At 42.5% G+C, this 22,634-nt stretch overlaps 1 protein-coding gene across 1 annotated transcript in view; it reads left to right on the top strand.

Moving 5' to 3' along the window:
* The window catches only part of tg (thyroglobulin), a 46,379-nt gene extending 24,601 nt beyond the window's left edge, over positions 1 to 21,778 (top strand). The window contains exons 11-50 of the mRNA XM_074654418.1: positions 4 to 388; positions 1,480 to 1,518; positions 2,285 to 2,515; positions 2,943 to 3,047; positions 3,144 to 3,221; positions 3,594 to 3,697; positions 3,812 to 3,923; positions 4,020 to 4,181; positions 4,313 to 4,504; positions 5,036 to 5,163; positions 6,462 to 6,612; positions 7,225 to 7,383; positions 7,471 to 7,614; positions 7,694 to 7,858; positions 7,963 to 8,067; positions 8,263 to 8,372; positions 9,190 to 9,295; positions 9,478 to 9,675; positions 9,770 to 9,940; positions 10,417 to 10,503; positions 10,647 to 10,718; positions 10,983 to 11,120; positions 11,239 to 11,415; positions 11,627 to 11,741; positions 12,404 to 12,483; positions 13,238 to 13,384; positions 13,478 to 13,543; positions 13,953 to 14,087; positions 14,171 to 14,353; positions 14,479 to 14,683; positions 15,701 to 15,788; positions 16,705 to 16,855; positions 17,814 to 18,007; positions 18,433 to 18,606; positions 18,697 to 18,834; positions 19,910 to 20,097; positions 20,290 to 20,394; positions 20,539 to 20,679; positions 21,186 to 21,367; positions 21,568 to 21,778. Of these exons, the coding sequence (XP_074510519.1) occupies positions 4 to 388; positions 1,480 to 1,518; positions 2,285 to 2,515; positions 2,943 to 3,047; positions 3,144 to 3,221; positions 3,594 to 3,697; positions 3,812 to 3,923; positions 4,020 to 4,181; positions 4,313 to 4,504; positions 5,036 to 5,163; positions 6,462 to 6,612; positions 7,225 to 7,383; positions 7,471 to 7,614; positions 7,694 to 7,858; positions 7,963 to 8,067; positions 8,263 to 8,372; positions 9,190 to 9,295; positions 9,478 to 9,675; positions 9,770 to 9,940; positions 10,417 to 10,503; positions 10,647 to 10,718; positions 10,983 to 11,120; positions 11,239 to 11,415; positions 11,627 to 11,741; positions 12,404 to 12,483; positions 13,238 to 13,384; positions 13,478 to 13,543; positions 13,953 to 14,087; positions 14,171 to 14,353; positions 14,479 to 14,683; positions 15,701 to 15,788; positions 16,705 to 16,855; positions 17,814 to 18,007; positions 18,433 to 18,606; positions 18,697 to 18,834; positions 19,910 to 20,097; positions 20,290 to 20,394; positions 20,539 to 20,679; positions 21,186 to 21,367; positions 21,568 to 21,668 (5,712 nt within the window). The 3' untranslated portion in view covers positions 21,669 to 21,778. The remainder of the gene's footprint in view (positions 1 to 3; positions 389 to 1,479; positions 1,519 to 2,284; positions 2,516 to 2,942; positions 3,048 to 3,143; positions 3,222 to 3,593; positions 3,698 to 3,811; positions 3,924 to 4,019; positions 4,182 to 4,312; positions 4,505 to 5,035; positions 5,164 to 6,461; positions 6,613 to 7,224; positions 7,384 to 7,470; positions 7,615 to 7,693; positions 7,859 to 7,962; positions 8,068 to 8,262; positions 8,373 to 9,189; positions 9,296 to 9,477; positions 9,676 to 9,769; positions 9,941 to 10,416; positions 10,504 to 10,646; positions 10,719 to 10,982; positions 11,121 to 11,238; positions 11,416 to 11,626; positions 11,742 to 12,403; positions 12,484 to 13,237; positions 13,385 to 13,477; positions 13,544 to 13,952; positions 14,088 to 14,170; positions 14,354 to 14,478; positions 14,684 to 15,700; positions 15,789 to 16,704; positions 16,856 to 17,813; positions 18,008 to 18,432; positions 18,607 to 18,696; positions 18,835 to 19,909; positions 20,098 to 20,289; positions 20,395 to 20,538; positions 20,680 to 21,185; positions 21,368 to 21,567) is intronic.
* Positions 21,779 to 22,634: the final 856 nt, after the last annotated feature.

Genomic DNA, 22,634 nt, shown 5'->3' with positions numbered 1-22,634 from the left:
CAGGTTCTGAATCCTCTTCTGCGTTCCTGCTCCGGAGACGGGGACGAGGATGCAGCGGCCATCTTTGTCCCCAGCTGCACGTCCAGCGGTGGTTTCCAGGACGTTCAGTGTCGGGGTGGAGAGTGCTGGTGTGTCGACACTCAGGGTCAGGAGGTCACGGGGTCGCGTACCGCCGGCGGTCGACCTCGATGTCTGTCCCGCTGTGAAAGAGAGCGAACGATGGCGCTGAAAGTGAAAGGAAACATGGCTGCAGGCGCTGAGATCCACGTCCCAGCGTGCTCGGAGGACGGAGACTTCCTGCCGCTGCAGTGTGTCGGATCACGCTGCTTCTGTGTGGACGCTGAGGGGAAAAAGATGACTTCTGGGTCAATAGGAGGCGCCGTCACCTGTAAGATATCACACTGATCACAAGATTTTACGTGTTATTATATGACTACCAGTTTAAATTGAGTCTCCTTAGAGCCTGCAGTGTTCCTTACAGCCACAACATCCTGATGACTTATCTGTTCTTAAGCTGTGTTCACACCTTATTACTCACGAGAATTGGACCGCAAGTATCATTTGTGTTCATTCGCTTTAGACGCGCCGGAGAGGAGGAGGAGCTTGTCTCCATAGGTACCAACGACTTTTCTTTCCTCCATTTCCTCCATCAACCATGGAAGAAATAACCACTGTTGCTGCTTTGTACATGTTGTGGAAGTCCCAGATATGTCAGAAAACCAAACACCGTCGTGTCTAGGTTCATAATATCATCAGGCGGCGAGCTGTATTCACATACAGTACCATTGCACTGACTGTATCTAGCAACCACACGTAACTACTGCGGTATGAACCCAAAATAAACAGATTGTGCTGTGATTTAATATCAATAAACAGATCAAAATGATGCTGAAATAATGACACATTGATGTTGATTTGTAAAAAGTCTGAATTCAGGCTTTGTCAGGTCCGGTGCCAAGATGACAAGGAAACAACTTTTAAAATGCTTGTTTTCTGAGTGGAGTTTGGATGGATCAGTGCCAGGTTATGCAGCTGCTCCATCAACACTCAAGATAAAGTCATCTAGGCATAAATACAGCAGCGACGTTGTTGTTTCTACCATAGACAGTCTGTGGTTTCTACAGAGTTTGGTCCGGTCTCTGTACAGATAGGATGTACTATCGTAGCTCTGGGTGACCAGACACATACAAGATTTATTTCCTCCATTTCTGATTCAACAACGTCAGGACGTCAGTGACGACAGGAGGACAATCTCAATGCTGAGAGGCTTTCACCACACAGCGTCACGTGAATTTTGAGTTGTAATATTTCAAGTCCAGTAAATACGCGTTTATTCTCCTCTTTGCATTGACTTTGTATGTAATCTCTCCGTGCGAAAACTTTGTGTGAATGCGTCTTTAAAGGGTTCCTGAGTAAAACCAGAATAATATAGAAATCATATCTTTCAGTCACAAAGTGTTTTTTTCTGTTATGTTTCAGGTCCAAAGGGAACAACACAGAAGCTTCGGTCCTCTGCAGGTCAGATAAAACTAATTAAACCAACACTCACCTCTGTGAGATATCAAGATATTTTTAAGGAAAATACACTGACTGCTGCATGCAGAGTCTCTGAGAAGTTTCTTTATTTTACACATTTATGGGATTATTCCCTCTCTGTTCTCTTGTTACTGCTGAATACGTCGACTAATCAAAACCAGCGTGGTGACGCTCCTTGTGGTCGTCTCCTATTGGCTGGTCTTTGATGACACTTTTCTATCGTCATCACTAATGTTTTAGAGTCTGTTAAAGATGTTATAATATATAAATGAACCATCTTGTGACAATATAAAAAGAGTACAGGAGTAGAAATGTCTTGTTTATGTGTTATTATATCTAAAATCTCTAAATATCTCTATCTAAAAAAGAAAGATGATGATCACAACCTTTAGGTTTAGGTGAGATTCTGGTAAAATAATATTTAATTTCCTTCAAAGTTTTCTTTGTTTATTGGAAGATTTGTTTGTGTAAGTGAAATTATACCATAATAATAATAATAATAATAATAATAATTAGTTTTATAATGAAGAAAGCATTATGATAATTAGGACAGTACCTGTTTTCACCTGCAGATGTCAGGCATTGAATGTCTACATTTGATGGCATTTTGAGCTAAAAAATATAAAAAGTATAATAAAGAATAAATATAATAAAATAGTGAACCATGTGATTTCCATGCAAGCTCATTAATTAGAGCTGAATGCTAACCTGTTAGCGACACTAACCAGAGTTTGATGCTAACCTGCAGGTCGGTGCTCTCAGGCGTTGGATGAGGTCACGGCGTTCCGACAGGAAGTGAAGAGCGTCATCGCTCTCTCTAACTCCTCCTACCTGCCTCTGGGATACGGATTCCTATTGGCCGAAGGTCTGCGTCTGACCCCGGAGGAGCTCCAGGTCAGCCAATCAGAGGAGGAGCTGCAGATCTCTGATAGGCTGCTGAGCCGCTCCAAAGCTGCTCTGCGATTGGCTGCTTTCTCCAGTGAGTCACAGTTTGTATTAAATCAAAGATACTTTGATCCCAGAGTAAATTCTGCATGTAGTGTAATAACAGCAGATGGAGTTTGCTGACGTGGTGAAGCAGCAGTTAACTTACATTTAAATTGAAGCGTTATTGACTGTAAGTCAACGTCTGTTATGAACGTTGTCGTCACTACCGTATTGTATTGTGGGATATTTATACCGTCGTAGTGTCCAGCGTTGCATACTGTAATTCATACCGTAATGTAATTCATGTACTTTTGGTTTCACGCTAAGGTTTCGGACATACTAAAATATCTCACATACTGTTTTAGCGCACTAAATAGCATGTTAGTGTGGAATTCGAGTCCGAGAGGTGATCAGAGGTGCTCACTAGTGTTTCCTGTTTGCTGATGTCACTCTGACAGTGATGATGTCGTTGTTTTCAGCTGTCCAGATGTTCCTGCCTCCTCAGCGTCGTTCATACCAGCTGTTCACTCCACAGTGTGACGCTGACGGACACTGGCTACACACACAGTGTTACCACAGCACAGGTCTCACACACACACATGAACACACACTTTAAATACACGTGAAGGTTAGTTATTTTGTCTGTAACCTAACATCTTCATCACTCTGTGTGTGTTCAGGTCAGTGTTGGTGTGTTGATGAAGATGGAGAGTACATCCCTGACTCTCTGACCAGCCGCTCCATCCACCTGCCCAAATGTGAGATCACACTCACACACACACACACACACACACACACACACATTACTTGAATTACACTACATGTACACAGGATTCAAATATTAGCAGATATGTAAATAAAACACCTGATTCTCCACACAGCCAGGCAACCTGTTCCTGGATCAGTTCTTCCATGTTCAGGTCCAAAACACAGAACATCTCTCTGGTTAAAGGCACAATGAGTAGGATTTTCCTCAAACCTCAAAACGCCAACTGTTGGCTTGGTGTGTTCTTCTTGGTGGAAACCCGGCTAAAAACTACAGTGACCAGCTGTTTTAGGAAATTACTGATGAAACTATAGTTGTATATCACATGGGAGTGTTTGTTCTGTTTGTGTTTGTTCTCCTGCAGGTCTGACTCGCTGTCAGAGAGCTCAGGCTCACACGCTGCTCTCTGGTTGGATGAAAGGATCTGACCTCACCACCACTTCACCGTACAGCCCAGAGTGTGACGAGGTCAATGTTGTTTAATTTCCTTTTAAAGTTTTAATGTATATAAAGCACTTTGAAACTACCTTTTGTGTTTATTTTTGCAGTATAAATTGTGTGTGTGTGTGTTGTGTGTTTCAGGACGGTGGTTTCTCGGTGCTGCAGACAGGTGGCGCTGCCGGCTGGTGTGTGAACCCTCGGACTGGAGAGACGATACAGATGGCGACACCGAGCCCCGCCGGACAGCTGACATGTACACACACACACACACACACACACACACACAACTGTCAGTGAGGTGTTCACTGCCACACTGTAAACTGGTAAACTGTGTGTGTGGTACGTTCAGGTCCCAGCTGGTGTGAGCTGCAGGGTTTCCAGTGTCGCCCCGACGGCTCCTTCATCCCACTGCAGTGTGACATCACTTCCTGTTGGTGTGTCTCTGAAGACGGGCAGGAAGTTGGCGGGACACGAACGCCTCGACAGACGGGGCGGACACCGTCATGTGACCGTAGGTTCAAACAGCCCATTTTTAAGCCTCCGTATCTCAGGTTTATTTTGAAAAATCTGTCCTCTCTAGTGGACGTTAGAGGAACTGCAGCTCAGCGGACGCTGCTGATTGGTTGTCGTTCCCCTCTCCAGGTCCTCTCTGTCCCGACTCCGCCGTTACCTATGGTGCACTGGTGTGCCGCCCGGCAGCCAACGGTCGGCAGAGCTGTGACCTCGTCTGTCACCGTGGTTACCAGAACTCACTTCCTGACGGCAGCTTCCTGTGTGAGACTGAGAGTCGTCGATGGAACGGAGACAACAAGCCGCTGAGTGGAGCCTGTCAGAGTAAGAGCGCCAATCTTTAACGGACCAGACCAGCCCACTAACTACACTCATACTGATCAGTTTATAAATCATCAGTTAGTTTTTAAATTGATTTAGTTAATTTCTTTAAAATTGAAATGACTAATGAGTAATTAGTAGTTATTGTGCCAAAATATAAATAAAACACTGTTATGGTCCTTTAAAACTGTAACATTAAAGATGCATCAATCCAATTTTTGTCACCATTAGAGTCAATATAAAAAATATTGTTGATAGAAAATATAATTGCTTAATGCAGGATTTGGACTGCCCTGAACCCTGCATATTTGCACTTGTGGCATTTTTTCACATGTTTTTCAAAATGTTTTAATCTTTATATTTGTTATTTATTGTCAATCGATTAAAATATTGAATCGCAAATTAATCACACAGCGTGACGTCACGTGAAAACTGTGAATAGCAGTGGTTGGCCCATAACTGGCCAACAATATCTAACACCACGAAGGAATATATTATGTCAAACTGACCATTTCTTGTACTGTGCGTGTGTAGTGTCTCAGCCTCTACAGTCCGTGTTGACCTCTCAGATCTGGTCGTTGTCGTCGTCCTGCTCTCAGCTCAGCAGCTTACAGTCGCTGTTGTTCACCACGATGACCAGCAGGGGGCTCTGCTCTGCCCAGGTGAGCACTGACCTTACCTTCACTACACCTGGCTGTTGTTCTACACTGTGTTTAGTAGGGCTGGGACGATTCACCTATCTCCTGATTCAATACTATCACGATACTTGGGTGCTGATTTGATATGTATTGCGATTTATTGTGATTTTTGTTAACTTTAGACCATGGGTTGGATCCTACACTTCTAGGGACTTTTACTTTGGAAAATCTCTAAATTAATCCAGTAAAAATGTTTGATTTTCAGCATGTATGTAGTCAGAGATGTCCTGAAGTCAAATATATCCGTCATTGTCAGGAATTATTTATTAAATTTTTTCCAGCAACCCAAAATCAGAGAATAAAGACATTTCCCTCACAAATTAGTGGTATTTTCTTTTTAATTTATAGGGCACATGTAATGTTTTATACTTCTGGTGAATATAATCCAATCAATCTTATTTCCATATATGTATTTTGTATATACAGTTCCCTTTGTCAACACCTTATTTTGAAACCGGACATAGTCACACGTGTATACTTCCTCTAACTTCTCCAAGGTGGTCTCTAGCTCTCCCGTCAGCTCCGTTCTCTTTATACATCCATGGTCGGCTCCATCGGGGCTGTTTGAATGAATTTAACATAAATGTCAGTATATGGGTGCTCTGCAGTTGTAGCGTCGGCCCATTTGACCACGGAGATGAGAGAGACGGCCGGTTTGACACCACGTTACCGCGATACAATAACGTTTCCTGTCCATGACAGAGTTAGCATGCAGCTTTAGCCGTGATGTCTAGCTCTGCTTTTCCTGCAATGTGTGAAACCCAAAGTGTTTCCATCCTTTACTGGATGTGTAGTGTTTACCACTTTGGATTTAACATGTGAGGGTGCAGGTTGTATCCACGCGGACCCTCCAACGTTTTCTACTTTATCGTTTCGGCTTGCTGCGGTTTGTTTTGGTTGACGGATACAGAACGGTTATGATGTCATGTTACTCAGACTACAACAATAAAAGCAGTAACTTCCTCCTACCTCCACATAGACTCAAATTAAGCAAATGTATTGATTCTGGCATTAAAAAATCAATTTCAGCATCGTAAAAAATCAAAATTGCAATACATAGGTGAGTCAATTTTTTTACCCACCCCTAGTGTTTATACATTATGGTATATATAGTTATTTTCAACATTTTGGCTGAATTAAGCAGCTGTAATCTGGGATAAAACCGGTTTTCAGCCCCAAAAACTGAACTGGTTCAGGATTAAACGGTCAAAGTGAATGAAATGTTCCCAGAAGTAACGTGTGGTTTTTATTTGTGTGTGTAGCTTCCCATGTCAGGTCGCTCTGTGTCGCTGTGTGACGACTCGTCAGTGCGGCTGCAGTGTGATGGCGACGACATGCTGAAGTTGACCGTCAGATGGACCACCGACCTTTCTGACCTCCCGACCTCTGACCTCCCCGACCTCCACGACATCAGTGAGTTCAGACAAACAGCACTTTAACCTGTCGCTCTGGCACTGAGGGAGAAATTGTCCACCAGACTCCATTAAAAAAACAACAACACTGATTTAAGTTTTATTCAGTACAAAACTGCTAGAACAGAAGACATTATGAGAGTTTTACAGGTACATTATTCACAGATAGAATGCAGGTGGCAGAGCAGTGGTTCCCAACTTGAGGCTCAGGGCCACATTAAAGGGTCACATGATAAATCTGAGGGGTCACAAAAAAAATTGTCACCTATTTCTTTTTTCTTTTTTTGTTGTGAATTACTATTATAATTTTACTTTATTCAAATAAAACAATCTGAGAAGGTGAAATCACGCAGTGGTTAAACTGATCACAACTCAATCATATGTGCTACCTGTGATGAGGCGTCAAGTACACTTCATTTTAAGGGGTCACGGGTCACGAAGTTTGGAAGCCTCCAACTGAAAGCAGGAAAAGTTTATTCTGTCAAATACAGGTGATCCGATTTTAACGAAGTGTTGTGTAATTAAATATATCACTGCACAAGTTTGGAATTTGAAATAAGCATTTGTTTCTTTGTTCTGGATTCTCATGTTGATGTCATTTTTTTTATATCAGGTCTGTATCTGAGTGAGTCCAGACTTCTGGAGGGCGTTCAGGGACTTCTGGGTAAAATCCAATCCATGCTTACATCAGAACCCAAACTGGTTTCCATGACAACGCCGAGCTTCGGCTGTTCCCGCGGTTATCACCTGGACAGTGACGGTGTCGGCTGCGGTAAGTCGGTGTCGATGTTTAATTCATTATTCAGCTGACGGTGATATCTGGTCTGTGATTGTTTGTCTCCATCTCTGTTTTTCACAGTCGTTTGTCCCGCTGGGAGTTTCTCCAGGGAGGGGGCGTGTCTTCTGTGTCCTCAGGGAACCTATCAGGACGAAGAGGGGCGGGACTTCTGCAACAGGTGTCCCAGAGGCTCCTCACCGACCGGTGCATCATCTGTCAATCAATGTGAGTCGTCGGTGTGAATATGAACCAGAGCAGATGAAGTGAACTACAGGTGTGAAATGAGTGTGTGTGTTTGTGTCAGGTGTGACAGAGTGTCAGAGGCGGGGCCTGCGGTGTTCAGAGCGAGGTGACTTCCTGTCAGCGCAGCCTGACTTCCTGTCCGGCAGGTGGAGGTGTTTCAACAGTGAGGGGGTGGAGCTTGAGTGGACCAACAGTGACAAGCCTCTGACTGATGACGAGTGCTCAGGTGACGTCTCAGCAGCCAATCAGAGAGCAGATTAGATTTATTCGTGTGTTCATTGTGAAGCACTTTGTAATGTGTGTGTGTGTGTGTGTGTGTGTGTGTTGCAGTTCTCAGCAGGTTTCAGGCTGTTCCCGGATCAGATTTGATTGTCGGAGCTGAAGACACTGAAGTCCTGCAAACAATGACCACTGACCTCACATCCTGTGTCCAAGGTGACGCACGCACACACACTCACACCAAACAATATCGAAGCAAAGAGATGAAACTCTGCTGCTTTTTTGACAACAGCAGCTAGATCGCGCTGCAGAAGCGCTGCCGCCATTTTGGACTGAAAACGCCAATGCTTTATAGTCTGTATTTGTGGGTGTTTGTGTGGGTGTTAACTGTGTGTTGTTTCTCTCTCTCAGCGTGTGCAGTGGAGTTATCCTGTCACCATGTGGCGCTGTTCAACAGACAGACTCAGTGTGAACTGTACAGCACACACACTCTGAACACACACTGCAACACCTCCCAGCAGGTACAGACACACATACACACACACACACACACACACACACACACACAGATGATGGTGACAACGAAAGCTTTCCTTGTAAATTAACTGACAATAACTGAAGGAGAGAAATCAACCACGACTCCCAGGGTGCATTTCACTCAGTCATCCAATCACAGAGCTTCACATTCTGTTGTGATCTGAAGTTAAAGATTACAGTTTGTAGAAACCTGATTAAAAACACTGATTCTGGACCAGTTTGGGATAAATCCAGTAACCACGGCAACAATGCACCTCCGACTGTTTTCTTCACCATAGCAACAGCAGCTGAGGTTCATGGGTAATGTAGTATTTAGAGCCGTCCACCAGAGGGCCAGAAAAAAAGAAGAAGAAAAAAAAGAAATCAGCTGCACTTTGACATTAGCATGATAACGTTAGCTTTACCCCGTGGGTCAGCTGCGCTTTGACATATTAATTATATGAACTAAATGATATAATTATTTGTAAATGAAATAATTCAGATGGTCAGAACATAAACATATAGTCTGACTTAATTATTATTTGTTTTTATCTTGAGGAACATTTAGGATATTTTTGAATACTTCAGGAACCAGCAGCTTCTCACCTTTCACTACAGTATTCAGTTAATAATTGTGACATTTATTACAATCTATTATAAGTCTTAATTTATATGCTGTGCGTCATGAATGATTAATAAGGTGCCATTTTAATGTTAACATCAATATAATTAATTATAATTATCATTAATCGTCTTCTGCAGTGACTCATAGTCATAAATGTTGATACTGATGATCAACATTTTTATTATTTATTCTTTCAGACCAGTGGGTTTCTGGGTAATCCTCAGGCCGAGCTCTTTGATCGGCTGAGCTGCTCTGTGAGAGTGAGGGCTGGGGCTTCAGATCTACTGGTCATCAGGAAGAAAGGTACTGTAACCATGGCAACCAGATGACTGACATCAACAAAATAACACACACACTCAAACACATGACTGTAACTGTTCCGGTGTGTGTGTGTGTGTGTGTGTGTGTGTGTGTGTGTGTGTGTGTGTGTGTGTGTGTGTGTGTGTGTGTGTGTGTGTGTGTGTGTGTGTGTGTGTGTGTTTCAGGTGCTGAGTTTTCCTCGCGACAGCAGCAGAGTTTTGAGAGGATGAGGATGAGGAAGGCGGTCTCAGGTGTGTTCAGGACTCAGGTGTTCTCCTCCAGACGGACCTCTCTCTCTGACGCTCATCGTTTCTGTCAGGACGGCTGTAGCCGCGATGCCTGCTGCGATGGATTCATCCTCAACCAGAACATCCTGAACGGAGGTACAGTACCATGGAGACACCTGGATGAATGGATGAATGAATGGATGAATGAATGAATAAGCTCACACCCTCCTCTGTCCCTCCTCTACCTCAGGCTCTCTGCTCTGTGGTTGGCTGAGAGCGCCGTCAGTCTTGATGTGCGGGGACCAGGACTGGGATGTGATTGGACAGGGAACAGCAAATCGTATCTGTGGGGCGGGGCAAGCCTACAACGAGCAGCAGAGGAGCTTCGTGTTCGACTTCGGAGGACAGAAGTTCACCATCAGTAAGAAACTAAATTACTGTAAACACAAAAATACAACTCAGACCAAACAGCAAGCACATTTTTTGCCCCGCTGGAGGGCTTTGTGGAGTATTTCGGAAAGGAAGAGGGGCTACCTTCATAGATACCACATAACGTTTATTTCCGCCATCAACCATGACCGAAATAACCACTGCTGCAGCTATTGCTGTCTTGTACCTGTTGTGGAACTCCCAGGTACGACGACGTTTCCGGCGTATCTGGGACTTCCACAACAGCTAATAGGCAGCAATAGTGGTTATAACATCAGCATCATCAGGAGAATGTCAACGCTGATAGGCTCCTGCGACACAGTCACACACGTATTTGCGTTGCATTGACTTTACATGTAATCGTGCCACACGAAAAATCCACTTTGCGTTTGGTCTGAACAGTCAGCGAGGAACAAACTTCTGTTTCATGTTTCTGATATTTTGTTTGTTTTGTGATTTTTTGTCCAGCTGATTCGTCTCTGCCGGCTGACAGTAAGAACAAGAAGGATTACCAGGCCTCCATCATCAGCTTCCAGGCCGTCTACCTGAACACCGGTACCTGGACATGTTTATGGCCTTTTATAGAGATGCTGGCCCCGACATTAGTATAATAATGTTAGCATTAGGCCTGAGGCTCAGCCGTACTTTGACATTAGCATGATTGTTGTTTCTCACTGGTGTTGCTGTTTGTCTGTCAGATGCTGAGTCAGCAGCTGGTGGTTCTGGTTCTTCTTCCTGTGCAGCAGCAGAACTCAGTCCTCCTCTGGACGGTTCGTATCACCTCTGAACCTTTTTACATTTTCACATGTTTTTCATGCAAAAATATTAATTTGTAAAGTAATTAAAGCTGTCAAATAATTGTAGTGCAGTAAAAAGTAAAATATTTGCCTCTGAGATGTAGCGGAGTAAAAAGCATGAGAAGTACCTTAAATTAAGTACAGTACTTGAGTAAATGTACTTAGTTACATTCCACCCCTGGTTGCATCTCTAATAAAGTTGATACAGATATTGAATATGTGTATTTGTGTGTCCAGTGTCCGTACAGATGAAGTTTGAGTCTCTGACAGCGGACGACGTCCTCGTGGATCCTCAGAGAAAACTCCCCACGCTCTCCTTCTTGCTCAACAATAAGAACTTCAACTCCCAACAGGCACTGCTCTGGTGTCTCACACGTACGTCACATACTCCAATAAACAATGGAGAACTTGTGGACCAGTTTGTGTTCCAGTAGCCTTAGTGTGTTTTCTTACAGTGATGAAAATAAACAGATATTATGTGTTTGTGTTTCAGGCTGTGATGTAGAGCAGCAGTGCGCCGTCGCCGACCTCAGAGACGCCAACTCGGCGGGTTTCTTCAGCTGCTCGTTGTATTCGGACAGCAGAGTTTGTGGAGCGTACGACAAACCTCTGAGACGACCCTGCCGCCCCCTGCTGGACAGACCGCCCAACAACACCTACAGCAAGAAGGGTAAACACCACTGTCTGTGACTTTCTCTACTGGTGCTGCTGCTGTTGTTTAGGTCAGTTGAGCTTTTAAGACCATAAAGAGAGAGAGAGACCGGGAGCACAAAGAGATCCAGATAAGATCAGTCAAAAACATGTTGAGGTTATTATCCTTCTAACAGGACCTTTAAGAGGAGGTTTTCTAAAGGTTTACCTCTTACTGTGTGTGTTTTCAGTGAATCTGTCCGGACCGGTGAAGAGTTTCTATGAGAGAGTTTCCTTCCAGAAGATGGTTTCTTACTCTGTTCGCAGCCGAGTCAGTCTGAGAGAAAACACACCGCTGTCTGAGGGGTAACACAAACACACACACACACTCACATTTTCACATTTAATCCAGTTATATAATATATATCAGGGGTTCTCAAACTTTTTTGGGCCAGGGACCCCTTAAAGGGGAGTCAGTTTTCGAAGGACGATGTAGATATGTTTTTTTTAATGATACAGCACAATTTATAGCAAATCATTTTGCGGACCTCCTGACAGAGTGCCATGGACCCCACTTTGACCTCTTTACAACAACAAAACCTCAGAACAACGGCCCAAACAACGCTGCTTTCAAATTTCAGTATTCAGTTATTTCAGTTAAATAAGAAAAGCTGTTACAGACTAAATGTTGATGTTTTGTCGTTGGTGGAAGAAGTATTCACACCCTTTACTCAAGTAAAAGTACCAATACAACTATGTAAAACTACTCCATAACAAGTAAAAGTACTATTTTTACCTTTACAAGTAAATATAAAACTGAAGTTGTCAGAGGCAAAGATTGTACTTTTTACTGAAGTATAAAGTTGCATAAAATTAAAATACTGAAGTACCACAAAATTCGACTTAAGGGTAGTACTTGATCAAATGTACTTACTACTTTCCACCGTTGTATATTGGAGATACAGAGTTTTCATCTGACAGCATCCTACAGCAGGATGTCACCAGACTGTGTGTGTGTGTGTGTTCAGATTCATGGAGTGTGAGCGGCGCTGTGATGAGGATCCTTGTTGTCGCGGCATTGGCTTCGTGCGGGACACCAAAGCGCAAGGTAACCATGGTAACTAGTGGTTTCAACATTTGGAGTAACTGTTCTGTTTGTTTCCTGATCGTTGTTTTGTTGGTGTAGAAAACCCAAGTTAAATATGAAAACAGATCATATAGAAACGTAGGCCATGACAGTATTTTTCACCAAAATGTAGCGTAAGTCTGGAGCGTTATTTAACCTCCTGCATGACAAGCTAGTATGACCAATGGATTCATTAGGTTTCCTAGTTTATATGATACCAGTATCTTCACTCTAGCTTTAAAACTGAGCCTGCTACAACCTAAAAATCACAAGTTACGTTAAAGAAATAAGTGGCGTTAAAACGAATTTACGCTAACGCGTTATCACGTTAACTTTGACAGCCCTAATAACAAACATTACAACAAAAGATTAACTGTAATTTTGCTTTATTTTTCATAACAAACAAGATATAAATTTATACTAATGTTGAATATTGTTAAAAACAAACGGAGGAACTAAGAATGGGAACAATAATCTGTTTAAACAGATCGACTGGTTAAAATCTGTGTTTTTTAGGTGAGGTTTGGTTGAAAAAGAGGTGAACACAGAACATATTATTTGTTTTCTACTGTCAGTATGTCACATTTTCTGTGTTCATGACTGTTGGTTGTTGTGACACGATGTGATATTAATGTGTGTGTGTGTGTTACTGTGTGTGTTACTGTGTTTGTTACTGTGTGTGTGTGTGTGTGTGTGTGTGTGTGTGTGTGTGTGTGTGTGTGTGTGTGTGCTGCAGGTGGTCCAGGCGTGGTGTGTCTGTCTCTGATCAGTCTCGGGGTTCAGACCTGCGGTGAGGATGACATGACAACCTGGAGGACTCAGGACTGCAGCCCGTCTGTAGTGAAGACCACACCGGACCCCTTCGGCTGGTACCAGAAACCTGGTACTGAATATACAAGTACACACTCTACACACACATATAAATACACACACACACTCAGTAATAGTGTGTAATGTGAGGTGTTGTTGTTTCCAGTGAATCAGTGGAGTTCCTCTCCGGCTCTCTGTCCTCCGTTCAGCCTGCCAGCAACCAAAAACAACGGTAAGACACTATTACTACTACTACTACTACCACTACTACTACAGTCAATACTGCTGCTGCTGCAACTACTACTACTACAAGTGACACTACTACTGTTTCCATTACTACTTATTTAATATCACTACAACTACTACTATCTTAAAATACTACAAATATTGCTACTACAAGCACTACTACTTCTACACGTACTACTAATAAACTACCACAAGTACTGCTACTGTGTTTACCATCATTACTACTACATCTGCTACGACTACTGCTACTCCTAAGACTACTAGTACTGCTACTGTTCCTGATTGTGGTTTCTGCTACTACTAGTAACAATACTGCTCCCACTACTACTAATAAACTACTACTGTTACTGCAAGTCTGAGCGTAATAATTAATACTTGTAGTATTTGTGTCTCAGTGTCTCTGGACCAGTGGCGTCTCCTCTCTGACTCATCAGTCCTCGTCGACCCGTCTGTCTCTACGTATGATGTCATCCACGTGAGCCGTGACATCGCCACCAACCGGGACGAGACCAGAGATTGGTGTCTCCATGGTAACCACTGCTAACAACAAATACAGCCCTTTGTGATGTAGTTTACCTTCTTCAGATGACCTCATCCGTACTTCCTGTTTCAGCCTGTCAGGAGGCGGAGTCTTGTGTCGCCGTGTCACTTAGCGAGGCGGGGTCCGCCACTCGCTGCGTCCTCTACCCAGACACCACAGCCTGTGGATTAAGCTCCGCCCCCACCTCTTCCAGCCCTGCCCCCTCATGCAGGATGGTCATCAGAGAGCCCGCCCCCCAGGTGTACCTGAGGACAGGTGAGCCATTCACAGCGGATGACAGCCGATCACAGAGCAGAAAAGCAAATCACAGCAGAGGACAGCCGATCACAGAGCAGAACAGCCAATCGCAGCAGAGTCACCTGCCTGTTTTTTCTCTTCAGAGCGGTTGCCGTCGGTTACGTCCGTCTCCATCCCGGGTCATGGGACCCTGCAAGGCATTGCCGTGGAAACAGCCCTGGGCTCGGACAGGAAGACGGTCGTTCAGTTCCTGGGAATCCCGTACGCCCGTCCACCAATAGGTTCGCTCCGCTTTGGAGCAGCTCAGCCCGCTGATTGGACGGGAACCTGGGACGCCACCAAACCACGGTAACTACCTGTCTGTGTCGTCTACCTGTCTGTGTGTCTGACAGTTGACCAATGTATCAGTGCTGTCAGCGCCCCCCAGAGGCTGCTGTGTTCATTACAACAACATCTTTCTTCTTATGGTGTTCACACCAAACACAAAGCTAATTTTTCATGCAAAGACGCGAAAAGATGCAAATTTATGCCGGTTGAGTATATTTTTCCACTCAAATGAGTAATTTGCGTGACGCTGTGTCACGAAAGTGCATCAGTGTTGATATTCTGTGTATACATTAGGGATGTCAAAGTTAATGTGATAATTACGTGTTAATGCTAATTCATTTCAACGCCACTAATTTCTTTAATGCATTAACACAACTTGTGATTTTTAGGTTGTAGCGGCTCAGTTTTAAAGCTAGAGTGAATATACTGGCATCATATGAGACTAGAAAACCTAATGAATTTGTTGGTACCAACCATGTCATACTTACTTACTTACTTGTCGTAGCTCGTCATGAAGGAGGTTAAATAACGCTCCAAACTTACACAAAGTTTTGGCGAGGAAAAACTGTGATGGCCATTTTCAAAGGGGTCCCTTGACCTCTGACCTCCAGATATGTGAATGAAAATGGGTTCTATGGGTACCCACGAGTCTCCCCTTTACAGACATGCCCACTTTATGATAATCACATGCAGTTTGGGGCAAGTCATAGTCAAGTCAGCACACTGACACACTGACAGCTGTTGTTGCCTGTTGGGCTGCAGTTTGCCACGTTAAATATAAAAACATAATTGCCATAATAAATATACACATACATTTACATAAAGCAGCATATTTGCCCACTCCCATGTTGATAAGAGTATTAAATACTTGACAAATTTTGAACAGATAAATAATGTGTGATTGATTTGCAATTAATCGTGATTAATCATAGACAGTCATGCAATTAATCGCGATTAAATATTTTTTAATCGATTGACAGCCCTACTTCCTAAACAACTAAAACACTGCAGTAAACAAGCTGTCTGTCTGTCCTTCAGTCCCAGTTGTATCCAGCCAGGTGATGAAGAGTCTGCAGCCTCCAGTGAAGACTGTCTCTACCTCAACATCTTCACTCCTGCTGCTTTGGTGAGACAACTCACTTCTTTCATTTATTCAAATATGTTCTGTCGTTATTATGGGGGATTATTTTCATTAGTGATCAACCTGTCAATTATTTACTTGTTTAATGGTTTAGGCAGCCAAATGTTGCTTGTGACAGTTTGTGTAAAGTCCAACGTGACGTCTAGATAAACAGATATTCAGTTTACCATCACATATCAAAAGAAAATCTGCCTGTTGATCCACTAATCAATTAATCAACTAATAGTTTCGGCTCTAGTTATTATTGGTTTATAAAAACACAGTGACACAGGATTCAAACTGACGTCTACAGCACAAACACAAAAACAGACACTAGTGGTGGAAAGTAGAAGTACATTTAATCAAGTACAACTTTGAGATACTTGACATTTACTTGAGTATTTTCATTTTCTGCTACTTTATACTACTACTCTACTCAGCTCAGAGTAAATATTGTACTTTTTACTGCACTACATTTATGACAGCTTTAGTTACTTTACAGATTCAGATTAATAAAACAAAATATAATCAACTAATTAATGCTGATGTATTGTTATAGATTAAACTACCATCAGTATATAAAGTCATTAAAATAAGCTCCACCTTTACCAGCTGCAACATTAAAGTGATGAACATAGTATATAGTATATAGTATAGATTATTCTGCATAATGAGTACCTTTACTTTATATTTTGATTATAATACTTTTGAGTATTTCTTCCACCTGTCAGGCAGCATAAACACTTAATATTCACATCAAATAAAAAAAATGCATACAAATTAAAAATGTCTAAATTAAAAACATTTTAATTTAGATTAAAGGCAACTTTTAAAGGGGAATTAATGTTGTTAATTAATAATAATGATTAGGTCACCAGTGACCTCAGCTGACCAATAACGTGTGTGGGTCTGTGTGTGTCAGAGGGGGCGTGCTCCAGTCCTGGGTTTCTTCTTCAATCCTTCAGCCAATCAGAACCCGGGACTCTTGGATGGCTCCACCCTCGCTGCTGTGGGTAATATTGTCGTGGTAACGGCCAGCTACAGAACTGCAGCGCTGGGATTTCTGAGCACAGGTAAGAATATAGTTCTTATAGACCGTTTTAGTGTGGACGTCATGATGACGTCACGGTGTTAGCTGGAGGCTAAACAAAGGAAAGACTGGAGGCTAACACTAGCAGTAGACTAAAGTTACACATCTAAAATGTCATCTTGTTGTGTTGTTGGCTGCCAGAATCCAGATATCTGAGAAACGTTTCAGAGATGGAGAGTAAATGTTGTTAATATTTAGTTTTCTGCTAACAGCAGCCGTGAGCCATTGGCTGCTGTTAGCAGGAGGTTAAACTATTAGCAACCCTTTCTCTCCATCTCTGAAACGCTTTGTCGATATTGTACGACTCTCTTTTTGACTGACTTTACTGAAGGATAGTTAACTATAGACATCCAAAGATTTATACGCCCTCAATTTATCTTTACAGCGCTGCCGTTGGCCACCAGCCCGCTGGTCGGACGGCTGGCTACTTAGCTAGCTTAGCTTGCTAATTCCACCATGCTACATAAAATGAGCCCAACAGCGGACAGCGCTGGGTCACGGTCCCTCTGCCTCACTCCTCGCCGCTAGGAGACTACTTCACCGGGAGGAGAGCAGGAGTTAGCCAGTTCTTACCAGCCAGTTAGTTCTAACTAACGTTAGCCAGCCGTCTACTCCTCCTGAAGGAGTCTCCAGCGGTGTAGGGGTCGGCTAATCTGGTCTCATTGGTTAATGTTAACTTTCTTCACTAACACTCGTGATCCTGGAGAGTGAGTGACAGAACATATTGAGAGAAACTAGTATTTTCTTCAGTTATTGTTAAAAAAACAAGCCAACAACACATGCTAGCCAGCGTTAACTAACGTGTTCAGACAATTATTCTGCCTCCACTTAACGCTCCGCCCGCTAAACACATCATCATGGTTACTAAAGGGAAAAAAGGCTATAATAAAATTTATATTATTAATAATAATAATAATTACTCTAAAAATGTCGGTCTGCAGGTTCGTCTGGTCTCCATGGTAACTACGGTCTGTCGGACCAGGAGGCGGTGCTTCGCTGGGTTAATGCCCACATCTCTGTGGTGGGCGGAGACAACATGAGAGTGACAGTCGGGTCAGAGCGACGTGGTGCTGACATCACCAGCCTTCATCTCCTCTCTTCCTCTCCTCCTCTGTTCCAACGTATGATGCTGATGGTGAGAACTCCTCCTCTTCTTCTGGTCCACCTTCAGTCTGGTAGTAGCAGTACTAAGTATCATTTCGCGGTAGTGATACAAGACAGCAAAAGTAATAAAAAGAGCACCTGTAAGGAGGATAAAATCTGATTTTAGACTGATTAGGACATTTTTAATTCCAGATAGAAAAGAGAATAAGACCAAAACTATAAAACCAAAGTAACCGCTGTCAGTAATTTCATTTCCCACCAGAACAACAGCACTTCAACACACCGTCACAAGACCTCAGTAACAGAATTTAAAATGGAACTGTATTTAAGACGTGTGGCTTTAAATACAGAAAATAAACCTTGTTAGATTATCACCACCAGCGGTGTTCAGATGACTTATTTACTGGACATTTCTTTGTTTAATTATATGTATGTATGTTGTTGTTCCTCCTGCAGGGCGGCTCTGTGTTTTCTCCATCACTGGTTCAGACTCCCTCCACTGCCAGACGTCAGGCGGTCGATCTGGCCAAAGAGCTCGGCTGCGTGACCTCTGACCTCACTGATGACGACAAGTTGGCTGCCTGCCTCAGAGCGACGCCTGTGCACACGCTAAACGCTGCTCAGACCAAAGTACGCTTTAAAAAACAGTTCACCACGATGGTCTGAAAGAGAGTCCAGGTTTCTTCATGTCTCACCTGTGTGTGTGTCTGTGTGTTGCAGCTGTTGGCGGTCAGTGGTCCGTTTCAGTCCTGGACTCCGGTTCGTCAGTCCGTCTCCCAGTCGTCCTTCCACAGAGTCGACCTGCTTCTGGGAACATCTGAACACGACGGTCTGATCAGCCGAGCTCGCAGGATAAAGGTCAGAGGTCACACAGAAAACGACTTGATAAAAAAAATATTTAATGTTGAGGACAGAAACTAAAACACAGCAAGGAAACATTTTAAAAAGTGGTGATGATGTCAAATGACAATATTCAGCTTTTAATGTGGAATTTATTACCTTTTCTTAAACAAAACAAATCAGAATTTGTTCAAGTTGTGAGTCTGTAAAGTGAAACGGCTCTGATACAAAACTGCAAACATCTGCAAATGTGACTCACCAGTTTGTGCTGAAATAGCTGCTTTTCTGGAGAGTTGAAATGTGTCGACACTGGAGTACAGGAAAGTGGTTTTGCCTGAAATGTTGCTAGGTGGTGTGTTGCCTTTAAGACAAAAGAAAACTTCTGTAAATTAAGACAAATCAAGCGTTTAAAGCATCTTAGTGACTTTGTTTGTACTTTGAAGATTCACCCATGTATTTACAATTTTGAAATCATTTGAGTCTATGCGGAGGTATAAGGAAGTTACCGCTTTTATTGTTGTAGTCTGAGTAACGTTCCGTCATATCCGTTCCGTATCCTTCAACCAAAACAAACCGCAGCGAGCCAAAACGAGAAAGTAGAAAACCGCGGAGGGTCTGCGTGGATGCGACCTGCACCCTCACATGTTAAATCCAAAGTGTTAAACACTATACATCCAGCTGACGGGAGAGCTAGCGACGACCTTGGTGAAGTTAGAGGAAGTATAGATGTGTGACTACGTCTGGTTTTCAAAATAAGGTGTTAACAAAGGGAACTGTATATACAGTTCGCAATACATATCGAATCGGCACCCAAGTATCGTGATAGTATTGAAACTGGAGATAGGTGTATCGTCCCAGCTCTATTTATGTGTTCATCACGTTGGACAAAAGCGTCAAACAAGTAAAGTGGTAATAGTCACTAAAGACTTCTAGAAAAGTAAAGAAGGTTGTCAGTGAGAAAATCTCTTCCACAATATTAAGTAAAGAATAAAATAAGTGTCATTTCCCCTAAATCATTACATTATTACTAGCTCTACAAAGAAACAGGTGTCAACTAATTAAATATTTGTGTGTTTATTTTGTTTGTGTTCAGGACTTTGAGGCACTGCAGGGTCGAGCTGACGGTAAGACGGCGTTTTACGAGGCTCTGAGTCGCTCACTTGGCGGAGTGACAGGAAGTGACCTGCTGAAGGAGGCGGCGGCCTGGTTCTACTCTCTGGATCATGGTCCCTCACCTGCCGGATACAACCTGTTCTCCAGAGCGCTCAACAACGCCACCAGGTCACATAAAAACTACATTCAGTTCAGTTTAGTTTATAATCTTGTGTGTACATTACTGCTGGGTACTGGTTAAATGTATTTAAACTAGCACTTTTCTACAAAGCCTTATTTGAATAAAACAAAGTACAAAGATTTGGTATCCAGCCGTGGTTACCAAACTCTAAACAAAAAGGTGAACTGTTTGTGTTGCAGAGATTTGTTCATCATCTGTCCCAGTCAGCAGATGGCTAGCCACTGGGCTAGCAGCAAAGCTAACGTCTTCCTGTACCACCAGCCTGCCACCAGCTCTCACAACAGGTACCCACTGTTTACTGTTAGTTAGCTCACTTGCTAATGTTAGCATACCTTGAACTGTAGCTTCAGTTTGACTCTTTGTGACTGTGTGTCATCAACTGAACTGATCCGTACTGATCAAAGATATTGATTGTTTCCTGTGTGCAGGGCCGATGTGTCTGTTCCTCTTGACGTTCAGTTTGTGTTTGGGACACCTCATCATCCAATGAGCTCTCAGCGTTTCACTTCCTCTGACCGACGCCTCTCTGTGGTCGCGATGACCTACTTCTCCAGCTTCATTAGGACCGGGTCAGATTAACGCTCATTACATAAACACTAATAAACAACTCAGCGACATTATTAATGAGCTAATGATGACCCTCGCTATAGTAACACTAGTTATATTAACGCTCTATAGATAACTGTTCCTTAGATCAACACAATGCTCGTTAGATAACGCTAGTTTAACACAATGCATGTTATATTAACACAAGTTATATTAACGCTAGTTAGTTTAACACAATGCATGTTATATTAACATAAGTTATATTAACGCTAGTTAGATAACGCTTTTTAGATTAACACAATGCTCGTTATATTAACGCTAGTTAGATAAACTAGCTAACTAGCATTAATATAACGACCATTGTGTTAACGCTAGTTAGCTAGTTTATCTAACTAGCGTTATATTAACGCTAGTTAGACAATGTCAAATCTCGGAAAAAATCATTTTAAATCTCTAGGGGACTATTCTGAAAAAAAGTACATTAATGCTCGTTAGATAATGAAGTTAATTTTTCCTGTTTTTTTCTCAGGAACCCGAACCCGTCACGTGTATGGGCAGAGTCAACTCTGCCCCGCTGGCAGCAGGTCCTGTCCTCTGAGGCCACGCCCACCTACCTGCAGCTAAGCCCCGCCCTCCGACATCATCAGGGTCTGAGTCAGAGCTCCTGCTCCTTCTGGAGCCAACTGGGGACCAGACTGACCAGTCTGAGCGGTGAGACAAGGACTCTACTGGACTCTAATCTCTACTCTGTTGATTCTTCTATCCTGCTCTACTTTAAAAAAACAAACCATATAGATCTACATATATATATATATATATATATATATATATATATATATATACACATGATTTATTGGGGTTTTGGTGGCTCTGTGTCTAAAAAAAAGTTTGACCTGTCCTTCTTTCCCCAGGTGACTCGGGGGCGGAGCCTGTCCAGCCTGCGCTGACTCCTGAGCTCCCATTGGCTGCACCATCCAGCCAATCACAGACTGAGAAAGACGCCTACAACTAAACTAATGACATCATCATTACAAAGTCCTGCCTCCAGATTCATGTTAATCCCAAACGCTGTAGAAATAAAACAACTGCTGTCTTAATCAATAAAAATCATTTTAAACTCTCTGTATTCTACTGCAGTTCCTATAATGGCCACTAGATGCTGCTGTCATCAGCTGTTGAAGTGAATGGGAAAACACCAACGAATAGATGCTGCGTCCCGACTTCATACTACCTGTAGACAGTATTTACAGGGATGCAATGTAACGAAAGTACATTTATCCAAGTACTGTACTTAAATATAAATTTGAAGTACTTTACTTCAGTGTTCTTTTCATGCTACTTCTACTCCACTACATTTATCTGACAGCTTTAGTTACCTTAGAAATTAAGAATTTTACACATAAAAATTATGAAGTTTACAAAATATGAAGCTTTGTTATAAATTAAACTTCCCGACAGTTTATACAAATACAGCTGAATCAATAAAGACTTCTATAAACTGTAATAGGGGATATTAGCCCATAAAACAAAAATTAAACTTGAATATCGGGAAAAAATACCACACAAGGGCACTTGGTATGCCTTGCACCAGAATGGGGTATTTTCCTGACAGATTACACTTTCTGCATCCTGCAGTCCCCTTTAGTTGGCCAACAGGTGTGTGATTGTATTGCTTCTCCCCAGGAAAAAAGTCCAGTTGTCCTCCCATTAGCTGAGCTAATGAGCTACTGGAAATCCTGGTGTTGGCTTGTAATGACTTTTAGGACTTTTTTCGACATTATATACTATGATTTTTTTTTACTTTGTTTGATATACTATACTATGACTTTTTTTCGACATACTATACTACGACTTTTATTCATGACATTTTTCAACATACTATTCTACGACTTTTTTCGACATACCATATGACTTTTTTAAACTTTTTTCGGCATACTATATGACTTTTCGACAAACTATACCGTGACTTTTTTCCAAC

The sequence above is a fragment of the Sebastes fasciatus genome, chromosome 12 (assembly GCF_043250625.1).
Source record: "Sebastes fasciatus isolate fSebFas1 chromosome 12, fSebFas1.pri, whole genome shotgun sequence".
NCBI lineage: Eukaryota > Metazoa > Chordata > Actinopteri > Perciformes > Sebastidae > Sebastes > Sebastes fasciatus.
Note: the sequence above shows the minus strand (reverse complement) of the source record. Positions and strands in the feature narration are given on the sequence as shown.